This window comes from Oncorhynchus tshawytscha, linkage group LG12, assembly GCF_018296145.1.
Source record: "Oncorhynchus tshawytscha isolate Ot180627B linkage group LG12, Otsh_v2.0, whole genome shotgun sequence".
In the NCBI taxonomy this organism is placed as follows: Eukaryota; Metazoa; Chordata; class Actinopteri; order Salmoniformes; family Salmonidae; genus Oncorhynchus; species Oncorhynchus tshawytscha.
This window is the reverse complement of record NC_056440.1, coordinates 34,793,941-34,807,028: the sequence shown is the minus strand read 5'-3', so window position 1 is coordinate 34,807,028 and position 13,088 is coordinate 34,793,941. Positions and strand designations below refer to the sequence as shown.

Genomic DNA, 13,088 nt, shown 5'->3' with positions numbered 1-13,088 from the left:
CTCTCCCATAAAGCTCTCCACCCTATGACTCTCTCTCTCCCATAAAGCTCTCCACCCTATGACTCTCTCTCTCTCCCATAAAGCTCTCCACCCTATGACTCTCTCTCTCTCCCATAAAACTCTCCACCCTATGACTCTCTATCCCATAAAACTCTCCAACCTATGACTCTCTCTATCCCATGAAGCTCTCCAACCTATCACAATCTGTCTCTCAAAAAACTATCCAACCTCTCTCTCTCTCTCCCATAAAGCTCTCCACCCTATGACTCACTCTCTCTCTCCCAAAAAGCTCTCCACCCTATTGACTCTCTCTCCCATAAAGTTCTCCACCCTATTGACTCTCTCTCCCATAAAACTCTCCAACCTATGACTCTCTCTATCCCATGAAGCTCTCCAACCTATCACAATCTGTCTCTCAAAAAACAATCCAACCTCTCTCTCTCTCTCCCATAAAGCTCTTCACCCTATGACTCACTCTCTCTCTCTCTCTCCCAAAAAGCTCTCCACGCTATCACTCTCCCCCATAAAGCTCTCCAACCTCTCTCTCTCCCCCATAAAGCTCTCCACCCTATGACGTTCTCTCTCTCCCGTAAAGCTCTCCACCCTATGACTCTCTCTCTATCCCATAAAGCTCTCCTACCGATCACAGTCTCTCTCTCTCTCCCATAAAGCCCTCCAACCTCTCTCTCCCATAAAGCCCTCCAACCTCTCTCTCTCTCCACCCGATGACTCTCTCTGTCTCTCCCGTAAAGCTCTCCACCCTATGACTCTCTCCGTCTCTCCCGTAAAGCTCTCCACCCGATGACTCTCTGTCTCTCCGTAAAGCTCTCCACCCTAAGACTCTCTGTCTCTCCTGCAAAGCTCTCCACCCTAAGACTCTCTCTGTCTCTCCTGCAAAGCTCTCCACCCTAAGACTCTCTCTCTATCCCATAAAGCTCTCCAACCTATCACTCTCTCTCTCTCTCAAAAAGCTATCCAACCTATCTCTCTCTTCCATAATGCTCTCCAACCTCTCTCTCCCCATAAAGTTCTCCACCCTATGACTCTCTCTCTCTCCCATAAAGCTCTCCACCCTATGACTCTCTCTCTCTCCCATAAAGCTCTCCACCCTATGACTCTCTCTCTCTCCCATAAAGCTCTCCACCCTATGACTCTCTCTCTCTCCCATAAAGCTCTCCACCCTGACTCTCTCTCCCATAAAGCTCTCCACCCTATGACTCTCTCTCTCTCCCATAAAGCTCTCCACCCTATGACTCTCTCTCTCTCCCATAAAGCTCTCCACCCTATGACTCTCTCGCTCTCCCATAAAACTCTCCACCCTATGACTCTCTATCCCATAAAACTCTCCAACCTATGACTCTCTCTATCCCATGAAGCTCTCCAACCTATCACAATCTGTCTCTCAAAAAACTATCCAACCTCTCTCCCTCTCTCCCATAAAGCTCTCCACCCTATGACTCACTCTCTCTCTCCCAAAAAGCTCTCCACCCTATTGACTCTCTCTCCCATAAAGTTCTCCACCCTATTGACTCTCTCTCCCATAAAACTCTCCAACCTATGACTCTCTCTATCCCATGAAGCTCTCCAACCTATCACAATCTGTCTCTCAAAAAACTATCCAACCTCTCTCTCTCTCTCCCATAAAGCTCTTCACCCTATGACTCACTCTCTCTCTCTCTCTCTCCCAAAAAGCTCTCCACGCTATCACTCTCCCCCATAAAGCTCTCCAACCTCTCTCTCTCCCCCATAAAGCTCTCCACCCTATGACGTTCTCTCTCTCCCGTAAAGCTCTCCACCCTATGACTCTCTCTCCATCCCATAAAGCTCTCCTACCGATCACAGTCTCTCTCTCTCCCATAAAGCCCTCCAACCTCTCTCTCCCATAAAGCCCTCCAACCTCTCTCTCTCTCCACCCGATGACTCTCTCTGTCTCTCCGTAAAGCTCTCCACCCTAAGACTCTCTCTGTCTCTCCTGCAAAGCTCTCCACCCTAAGACTCTCTGTCTCTCCTGCAAAGCTCTCCACCCTAAGACTCTCTCTCTATCCCATAAAGCTCTCCAACCTATCACTCTCTCTCTCTCTCAAAAAGCTATCCAACCTATCTCTCTCTTCCATAATGCTCTCCAACCTCTCTCTCCCCATGAAGTTCTCCACCCTATGACTCTCTCTCTCTCCCATAAAGCTCTCCACCCTATGACTCTCTCTCTCTCCCATAAAGCTCTCCACCCTATGACTCTCTCTCTCCCATAAAGCTCTCCACCCTATGACTCTCTCTCTCCCCATAAAGCTCTCCACCCTATGACTCTCTCTCTCTCCCATAAAGCTCTCCACCCTATGACTCTCTCTCTCTCTCTCTCCCATAAAGCCCTCCACCCTATGACTCTCTCTCTCTCCCATAAAGCCCTCCACCCTATGACTCTCTCTCCCATAAAGCCCTCCACCCTATGACTCTCTCTCCCATAAAGCCCTCCACCCTATGACTCTCTCTCCCATAAAACTCTCCACCCTATGACTCTCTCCTATAAAACTCTCCAACCTATGACTCTCTCTATCCCATGAAGCTCTCCAACCTATCACACTCTCTCAAAAAACTATCCAACCTCTCTCTCTCTCCCGAAAAGCTCTCCACCCTATTGACTCTCTCTCCCATAAAGCTCTCCACCCTATTGACTCTCTCTCCCATAAAGCTCTCCACCCTATTGACTCTCTCCCATAAAGCTCTCCACCCTATGACTCTCTCTCCCATAAAGCTCTCCACCCTATGACTCTCTCTCCCATAAAGCTCTCCACCCTATGACTCTCTCTCCCATAAAGCTCTCTAACCTCTCTCTCTCTCTCCCATAAACCTCTCCAACCTCTCTCTCTCCCATAAACCTCTCCAACCTCTCTCTCCCATAAACCTCTCCAACCTCTCTCTCTCTCCCATAAAGCTCTTCACCCTATGACTCTCTTTCCCATAAAGCTCTCCACCCTATGACTCGCTCTCTATCCCATAAAGCTCTCCTACCTATCGCACTCTCTCTCTCTCCCATAACGCTCTCCCACCTATTTCTCTCTCTCTCTCAAAGCTCTCCAACCTATCACACTCTCTCTCAAAAAGCTATCCAACCTCTCTCTCTCTCCCATAAACCTCTCCAACCTCTCTCTCCCATAAACCTCTCCAACCTCTCTCTCCCATAAACCTCTCCAACCTCTCTCTCTCTCCCATAAAGCTCTTCACCCTATGACTCACTCTCTCTCTCTCCCAAAAAGCTCTCCACGCTATCACTCTCCCCCATAAAGCTCTCCAACCTCTCTCTCTCCCCCATAAAGCTCTCCACCCTATGACTCTCTTTCTCCCCCATAAAGCTCTCCACCCTATGACGTTCTCTCTCTCCCGTAAAGCTCTCCACCCTATGACTCTCTCTCTATCCCATAAAGCTCTCCTACCGATCAGTCTCTCTCTCCCATAAAGCCCTCCAACCTCTCTCTCCCATAAAGCCCTCCAACCTCTCTCTCTCTCCACCCGATGACTCTGTCTCTCCCGTAAAGCTCTCCACCCTAAGACTCTCTCTGTCTCTCCTGCAAAGCTCTCCACCCTAAGACTCTCTGTCTCTCCTGCAAAGCTCTCCACCCTAAGACTCTCTCTCTATCCCATAAAGCTCTCCAACCTATCACTCTCTCTCTCTCTCAAAAAGCTATCCAACCTATCTCTCTCTTCCATAATGCTCTCCAACCTCTCTCTCTCCCCATAAAGTTCTCCACCCCATGACTCTCTCTCTCCCCATAAAGCTCTCCACCCTATGAATCTCTCTCTCCCATAAAGCTCTCCACCCTATGACTCTCTCTCCCATAAAGCTCTCCACCCTATGACTCTCTCTCCCATAAAGCTCTCCACCCTATTACTCTCTCTCTCTCTCCCATAAAGCTCTCCACCCTATTACTCTCTCTCTCTCTCCCATAAAGCTCTCCACCCTATTACTCTCTCTCTCTCCCATAAAGCTCTCCACACCCTCTTACTCTCTCTCTCTCTCTCCCATAAAGCTCTCCACCCTATTACTCTCTCTCTCTCTCCCATAAAGCTCTCCACCCTATTGACTGTCTCTGCCATAAAGCTCTCCACCCTATTGACTGTCTCTGCCATAAAGCTCTCCACCCTATTGACTGTCTCTGCCATAAAGCTCTCCACCCTATTGACTGTCTCTGCCAGAAAGCTCTCCACCCTATTGACTCTCTCTGCCAGAAAGCTCTCCACCCTATTGACTCTCTCTGCCAGAAAGCTCTCCACCCTATTGACTCTCTCTGCCAGAAAGCTCTCCACCCAATTGACTCTCTCTGCCAGAAAGCTCTCCACCCTATGACTCTCTCTGTCTCTCCCGTAAAGCTCTCCACCCTATGACTCTCTCTGTCTCTCCCGTAAAGCTCTCCACCCTATGACTCTCTCTGTCTCTCCCGTAAAGCTCTCCACCCGATGACTCTCTCTGTCTCTCCCGTAAAGCTCTCCACCCGATGACTCTCTCTGTCTCTCCCGTAAAACTCTCCACCCGATGACTCTCTCTGTCTCTCCCGTAAAGCTCTCCACCCTATGACTTGCTTTATGGCTTTATTGGCATGGGAAACATATGTTAACATTGCCAAAGCAAGTGAAGTGGATAATAAACAAGGGTGAAAAACTACATTTAGAGTAAACATTACACTCACAGAAGTTCCAAAAGAATAAATACATTTCAAATGTCATAATATGTCTATATACAGTGTTGTTAAAGTACAAAAGGAAAAATAAATAAACATAAATATGCGTTGTATTTACAATGGTGTTTGTTCTTCACTGGTTGTCCTTTTCTTGTAGCAACAGGTCACACATCAGGCTGCTGTGGTGGCACACTGTGGTATTTCACCCAGTATATATGAGAGTTTATCAAAATTAGATTTGTTTTTGAATTCTTTGTGGATCTGTGTAATCTGAGGGATGTCTCTCTAACATGGTGATACATTTGGCAGGGGGTTCGGAAGTGCAGCAGTTTCCACCTAATTTTGTGGGCAGTGTGCACATAGCCGTCTGCCTACGATGGCCTCTCAATAGCAATGCTCACTGAGTCTGTACATAGTCAAAGCTTTCCTTAAGTTTGGGTCAGTCACAGTGGTCAGGTATTCTGCCACAGTGCAGTCTCTGTTTAGGGCTAAATCACATTCTAGTTCGCAGTTCTCTTTGTTGTTAATTCTTTCCCATATGTCAAGCAATTCTCTTTTTGTTTTCTCATGATTTGGTTGGGTGTAATTGTGTTGCTGTCCTGGGGCTCTGTGGGGTGTGTTTGTGAACAGAGCCCCAGGACCAGCTTGCTTAAGGGACTCTTCTCGAGATTCATCCCTCTGTAGGCAATGGCTTTGTTATGGAAGGTTTGGGAATCGCTTCCTTTTAGGTGGTTGTAGAATTTAACGGCTTTTCGGAATTTTGATAATTAGCGGGTATCAACCCAATTCTGCTCTGCATGCATTATTGGGTGTTTTGCACAGAGGATATTTTTGCAGAACTCTGCAAGCAGTCTCAATTTGGTGTTTGTCCCATTTTGTGAATTCTTGGTTGGTGAGCAGACTCCAGACCTCACAACCATAAAGGTCAATGGGTTCTATAACTGATTCAAGCTTTTTTTTAGCCAGATCATAATTGGTATGTCGAATTTTATGTTCCTTTTGATTGCATAAAGGCCTTCCTTGCCTTGTCTCTTAGCTCGTTCACAGTTCTCTGGAAGTTACCTGTGGCGCTGATGTTTAGGCCGAGGTCTGTATAGTTTGTGTGCTTTAGGGCAACAGTGTCTAATTTGTATTTGTGGTCCTGGTGACTGGACCTTTTTTGCGCACCATTATTTTTGTCTTACTGAGATTTACTCACGCTCTCTTTCCCATATAGCTCTCCACCCTAACTATGTCTCTCCTTCCCTCCCTCAAGTGGTGTCCTCTTTAGTCTCATTTTCCTTGTGTATATCTGTAGATATGTTGAGATGGTGTACCTCGCCGAAAACAAAAGGGAAGAAGGAGCCTCAGCACATTTCAATACACTGACCTACCCCCAACCATCACCACTCCCACCCAGTAAGGGGGAACTCAGCCATCCCTATGACGACCAACAGGCAGCATTGTTCCCAAACCAGCCCACATTCATTAATAACAAAACCACACAACCACCAGAGTTTTAAAAACGCAAGTTATACACACTCCCTCATGCATATGTACACATAGAAACAGGTTGTTTGAAACAATAGTGCATGTCTTTGATCTGGCTAACGGAGTTCTGAGATTTTCTTTTGGTTTTCCCACAAGGGATCATAATGCCCCTCCATATGGTAGTGGTTGTTCTGACACTCCCTCCCTATTGAATAGCACCGATATGACAATGTTGGTAATATCACTATCTTGTCCCAACTACATTAACACCTGTAGCTTACTAATTTCAGGGTGCAGAGGCACAAGTTAATGAATTGATGTGTTTAAAGAAGACACCCTAGGAACAAATGACTTGCGAACTGAAGTATAAAACAGCATGCAGAACGTTTGACGATGAGTTTACACTTGCTATGAAGCAGAAACGGTGCAATTGAGCACAACCCTGTCTGGGTCCCCCAGTTTCCATGGCAATTGACACTGTGTAACACTTTCTTGACCGCTTCACTGTGGGGGGGGGGTAAGGGAAAAAGAGAGCACATTCTGTAGCCCAGTCTATTCCTGAACTTTACTCCATGGCTCAACATGTAGTTTTTAGACCCCATTAAGTGTCATGTGTAAAGAATACTTGCAAATCATATTGGGAAGAGCAAAGTATTTTACTAATAGCATAGTTTAGTAGTCTAGATTAAATTAAAAAGGCAGCTATGGCAACTCTTAATAGTGCCATATAAAGGCAATAATATATCTACATTTACTTAATTTTGTATTTACATTTGACTTATTTCCCAGAGATAATGTAATAACTTTACATAAGTAAAGAAAAATTGTAGAAAATGTCTAAAAGACTTAAAAATTGGTAAAACTACTACAGCCATATGAAATATGGTTTTAATTAGTTCTTGAGAACAAAAAACATGTTTTGGAGTAGGCTTTTGGGTAAAAAATAGAAGTGATAATATTAGAAAAGTATTCTAGTCTACAGAAATACTTTAAGTGGATTAATAACTCACTGTTTTTGAATCCAACTCATGCCTGGTTACTGCCAAAACTGAATCCACACCGGCCTGGTCAACAAACGTGACAAATCCAAAACCCCTGCAAATAAATATCAGCATATACAGTGCTTTCAGAAAGTATTCACACCCCTTGACTTTTTACACATTTTGTTGTGTTACAGCCTGAATTTAAAATGGAGTAAATTGGGACTGTCACTGGCCTAATACCCCATAAGGCCAAAGTGCAGTTATGTTTTTAGAAATAATTAAACGGCAGTCATTGAAAATAAGAATTTGTTCTTAACTGACTTGCCTAGTAAAATAAAAAATGTAATTAAAAGGACTGGGAAGTTTTAGGATAAAAAATAAACGCAATGGAACTTAAACAGTTTTCCTCTAGGATTTTGCCTGTGCTTTCATTTAACTAGGCAAGTCAGTTAAGAACAAATTCTTATTTACAATGACAGCCTACTCTGGCCAAACCCTCCCCTAACCAGGACGACGCTGAGTCAATTGTGCGCTGCCCTATGGGACTCCCGATCACAGCCGGTTGAGATAAAGCCTGGGATCAAACCTGGTTCAGTCTGCTTTCCCCCCCAGACACTGGAAGACGAATTCACCTTTCAGCAAGACAATAACCTGAAATCTAGACTGGAGTTGCTTACCAAGAAGACAGTGAATGTTCCTGAGTGGCCGAGTTACAGTTTTGACTTACATATGCTTGAAAATCTATGGCAAGACCTGAAAATGGTTTTCTAGCAATGGTCAACAACCATTTTGACAGAGCTGAAATAATTTTGAAAAAGAATAATGGGCAAATATTATACAATCCAGGTGTGGAAAGCACTTAGACACTTACCCAGAAAGACTCACCACTGTAATCACTGACAAAGGTGAGTCTAACATTTGGGGTATGAATACCGAATGAGATATCTATATTTTATTTTCAATAAATGTGCTTTTTTTATTATTATTATTATTTTTTTTTACAATTTTCACTTTGTCATTATGTGATATTGTGTAGATGGGTGAGACAAATCTATTTATTCCATTTTGAACTCAGCCTGTAACACAAAACGTGGAATAAGTCAAGCGGTATGAATACTTTCTGAAGGCACTGTAAAATAATTCAAACACAAAGAAAGTATGGACACATAATAATCATGTGAATTAAGTAGGCCTGTGTAGTCACGAGCAGTTGTAACTGGTGTGATGTGTCTTGAGCGGGCTTGGGCTTTTCTGATAGGGCGCTGCACCGCGCACACCCCCCTCACCTAGAGCGCTTGGTAACTGGATCCCGCATCACCATGCACTCCTTCACCTCGCCATACTTGCAAAAGTACTCTTTCAATCCCTCTGAAAGAAAGAAGATCAACAAACTGAGAAACTATTTTTTTGTATGTCGGTTGCATAAAGCAGGTGGTGTGTGACGCTACAGCCTACTACGTTAGAATTGTAGCCACCATTGTTCAACTTTCTGATGGTCGCAGTCTGTGATTCGGTTCAAACGTCAACAATGTTAATGTCCAGTAATGAGAACATAAAATAAGGAATATTTAAATTGGACCATGACAGCCTACATAGAATCGGATATCAACATGCATACCGCATAAAAGAAATGATGATACAATATCCAATGACAGAATCAAGACAAAACTCATCCCCTCAAGGAATGCAACGATCTTTCTTCCTGCGATGTGCTCAATTATTGTCTTGAACAATAGCCTATTGCCAAAGATTTAGGGACAGTTGTAGTTTTGTCTCATTACTTTAGCATTGATTCATTTTCATCTTGGCATTCTGTATTATATCCCCCTGTATGCTAGGCTACTGATCTGTGTTGAATGAGGTACTTTGATTTTAGCAAAGGACCTCTGATTGAATTTATCTAGATGCCAAGCGAGTGTAGCACAACTCATTCATCACTTTTAGAAATCTTTAATCAAAACAAGAATTTAGGCTAATAGCTACAGATGATTATTTCCTACTCTCACTGTGACTTCAAAAACACATGACTGAGAATCACATACGAGAATAAACGGCAGATAAAAGTTTGATAAAGTTTGGAGAAAAAGCTCACCTTGTGTCGTCTGCCAGCTGAGACCGCCTATGAACATTTTGCTAAAAGAAATAACACGTAAGTGAAAATGCACATTAAACAGGGCTACGTAATATGTAAGCTTTGATGTTTGGTAAACAAGGGCAGTTCAATCATTTAGAAATGTCGACCCGTTACAGCAATATTTAACTCGCTTAATATAAATTATAATACCGTTATTGAGGCCTAAGAATAACTTAGTTGTTCACAAAAATACTATGAATGGGCGGTCTCTCTTTGAAGATGAGAAGCCCATGGACCAACAACACAAAAAGTGCGAGCACGCTCTCCGTCTCAGTAAAATAGGTAGTTTTTCTCAACTCCAGGGTTTGTCTCTGAGGCGTATCAATCTCATGACTAGGTATAGCCGAATGAGGAAGGTAGGTTTTACCAGGGGTCGTGAGGGGAGTCCGTGGAGGACAGGCTGCTCTGGCTCCCTTCCGTATCCATTTCGTGCCGGTGTGTTCAGACTGTACGGTATGGAAAAACAGACCGAGTGGAGAGATGGTGCGGGGGTTTGGCCAAGGTTTAAGAGAGGAACGGGCTGTTGCAGAGAGGAGGGACGAGTGCATTTGGCTCAAGGAGCTGGTCGACTCCTCCTCCTTGTGCTGTGCCCGCGTGTTCCTCTCATCCTAGCGGTACGCACATTTTACGCATGCTTATAAATACAAAAATGTGTTACAATTTGTAAAATAAACAAATAGAGATATCAATATATATTTTAGTTTGGGTAAATGATAATACTGTATGAAATCATTAGAATGATAATTTTTGTTGGTGTGAGCTAAAGATATTTCGTACCGGTTCAAGGTTTTAAACGAGGTACATACATACACTTATATATTCAAAAGTATGTGGACACCCCATTCAAATGAGTGGATTCGGCTATTTCAGCCACACCCGTTGCTGGCTGGTGTATAAAATCGAGCATACAACCATGCAATCTCGATAGATAAACATTGGCAATAGGCCTTACTTAAGAGCTCAGTGACTTTCAACATGACACCATCATAGGATGCCACCTTTCCAACAAGTCAGTTTGTAATATTTCTGCCCTGCTAGCGCTGCCCCGGTCAACTGTAAGTGCTGTTATTATGAAGTGGAAACGTCTAGGAGCAACAAAGGCTCAGCCACTGAGTGCTGAAGTGCGTAGCGCGTAAAAAATTATTAAAATGGCCTGTCCTCGGTGGCAACACTCGCTACCGAGTTGCAAACTGCCTCTGGAAGCAACTTCAGCACAATAACTGTTAATCGGGAGCTTCATGAAATGGGTTTCCATAGCTGAGAAGCCGCACACAAGCTTAAGATCCCCATACGCAATGCCTAGCGTCGGCTGGAGTGATGTAAAGCTCATCACCATTGGACACTTGAGCAGTGGAAACGTGTTCTCTGGAGTCATGAATCACGCTTCACCATCTGGCAGTCTGACAGGATGACTCTGGGTTTGGCAGATCCCAGGAGAACACTACATGCCCAGATGCATTGTGCCAACTGTAAAGTTTGGTGGAGGAGAAATAATAGTCTGGGTCTGTTTTTCATTGTGCAGGCTATGCCCCTTAGTTCCAATGAAGGGAAATCTTAATGCTACAACATACAATGACATTCTAGATGATTAAGTGCCTCCAACTTTGGCAACAGTTTGGGGAAGGCCCTTTCCTGTTTCAGCATTACAATGCCTGCATGCACAAAGCGAGGTCCATACAGAAATGGTTTGTCAAGATCAGCGTGGAAGAACTTGACTGGCCTGCACAGAACTAGGCAACAACATCTCCTCCCCGCTGATCCTCAACACTGGGGCCCCACAAGGGTGCGTTCTGAGCCCTCTCCTGTACTCCCTGTTCACCCACGACTGCGTGGCCACGCACGCCTCCAACTCAATCATCAAGTTTGCGGACGACACAACAGTGGTAGGCTTGATTACCAACAACGACGAGGCGGCCTACAGGGAGGAGGTGAGGGCCCTCGGAGTGTGGTGTCAGGAAAATAACCTCACACTCAACGTCAACAAAACTAAGGAGATGATTGTGGACTTCAGGAAACAGCAGAGGGAACACCCCCATCCACATCGATGGAACAGTAGTGGAGAGGGTAGCAAGTTTTAAGTTCCTCGGCATACACATCACAGACAAACTGAATTGGTCCACTCACACAGACAGCATCGTGAGGAAGGCGCAGCAGCGCCTCTTCAACCTCAGGAGGCTGAAGAAATTCGGCTTGTCACCAAAAGCACTCACAAACTTCTACAGATGCACAATCGAGAGCATCCTGGCGGGCTGTATCACCGCCTGGTATGGCAACTGCACCGCCCTCAACCGTAAGGCTCTCCAGAGGATAGTGAGGTCTGCACAACGCATCACCGGGGGCAAACTACCTGCCCTCCAGGACACCTACACCACCTGATGCTACAGGAAGGCCATAAAGATCATCAAAGACATCAACCACCCGAGCCACTGCCTGTTCACCCCGCTGTCATCCAGAAGGCGAGGTCAGTACAGGTGCATCAAAGCTGGGACCGAGAGACTGAAAAACAGCTTCTATCTCAAGGCCATCAGACTGTTAAACAGCCACCACTAACATTGAGTGGCTACTGCCAACACACTGTAAATGACACTGACTCTACTCCAGCCACTTTAATCATGGGAATTGATGGGAAATGATGTAAATATATCACTAGCCACTTTAAACAATGCTACCTTATATAATGTTACTTACCCTACATTATTCATCTCATATGCATACGTAGATACTGTACTCTATATCATCGACTGCATCCTTATGTAATACATGTATCACTAGCCACTTTAACTATGCCACTTGGTTTACATACTCATCTCATATGTATATACTGTACTCGATATCATCTACTGTATCTTGCCTATGCTGCTCTGTACCATCACTCATTCATATATCCTTATGTACATATTCTTTATCCCCTTACACTGTGTATAAGACAGTAGTTTTTTTGGAATTGTTAGTTAGATTACTTGTTCGTTATTACTGCATTGTCGGAACTAGAAGCACAAGCATTTCGCTACACTCGCATTAACATCTGCTAACCATGTGTATGTGACAAATAAAATTTGATTTGATTTGATTTTGAACTCTGACCTCAACCCCATCGAACATCAGTGACCGACCTCACTAATGCTCTTGTGGCTGAATGGAATCAAGTCCCCACAGCAAAGTTCCAACATCTAGTGGAAAGCCTTCCCAGAAGAGTGGAGGCTATAGCAGCAAAGGAGAGGACCAACTCTATATTAATGCCCATGATTTTGGGATGACGTTCAACGAGCAGGTGTCCACATACTTTTGGTCATGTAGTGAAATAGAAGTAGACATGTAACGTGTGCTACTATGCCTTCTGCCAAGAAGCCTGGACCTTTCTGGCACAATAGAGCTTTCCCAGTTACTGCATAACCACTGGACCGTGGTGGTTGTCTCCAGTCAATTGCAACAATGGTGGCAGTGATGGGATATTTAAAGAGTTCCTTGTCTTTTTGTAAGTGGGATTCAATCTGTAAGCATTGGGTATAACTTGTGTGCCCAGTCCTCAATGTATGAAAATTTACTGGCCTCTTCCAAGAGAATTTTCTAGTGCACAGGAGGTAGTGCACTTTCCCTATAACCTTTGGGGTTGCTGGTTCAAACCCCAATGTGGGTGCTCCCCTTCTATAGGTTTAATTGAGATTCTACAGGTACAGTGGGGCAAAAAACGATTTAGTCAGCCACCAATTGTGCAAGTTCTCCCACTTAAGAAGATGAGAGGCCTGTAATTTTCATCATAGGTACACTTCAACTATGACAGACAAAGTGAGAGAAAAAAAATCCAGAAAATCACATTGTAGGATTTTTAAT

At 44.4% G+C, this 13,088-nt stretch overlaps 1 protein-coding gene across 7 annotated transcripts in view; it reads right to left on the bottom strand.

The window, feature by feature from the left end:
• Nucleotides 1-9,867, bottom strand: part of msi1b (musashi RNA binding protein 1b) — a 39,155-nt gene extending 29,288 nt beyond the window's left edge. For all 7 annotated transcript variants that reach the window (XM_024438978.2, XM_024438979.2, XM_024438980.2 and 4 more), the window contains exons 1-4: nucleotides 9,625-9,867; nucleotides 9,216-9,256; nucleotides 8,410-8,491; nucleotides 7,151-7,235 (exon numbers count right to left, since the gene is read on the bottom strand). In XM_024438978.2, the coding sequence (XP_024294746.1) occupies nucleotides 7,151-7,235; nucleotides 8,410-8,491; nucleotides 9,216-9,256; nucleotides 9,625-9,683 (267 nt within the window). In that variant the 5' untranslated portion in view covers nucleotides 9,684-9,867. The remainder of the gene's footprint in view (nucleotides 1-7,150; nucleotides 7,236-8,409; nucleotides 8,492-9,215; nucleotides 9,257-9,624) is intronic.
• Nucleotides 9,868-13,088: the final 3,221 nt, after the last annotated feature.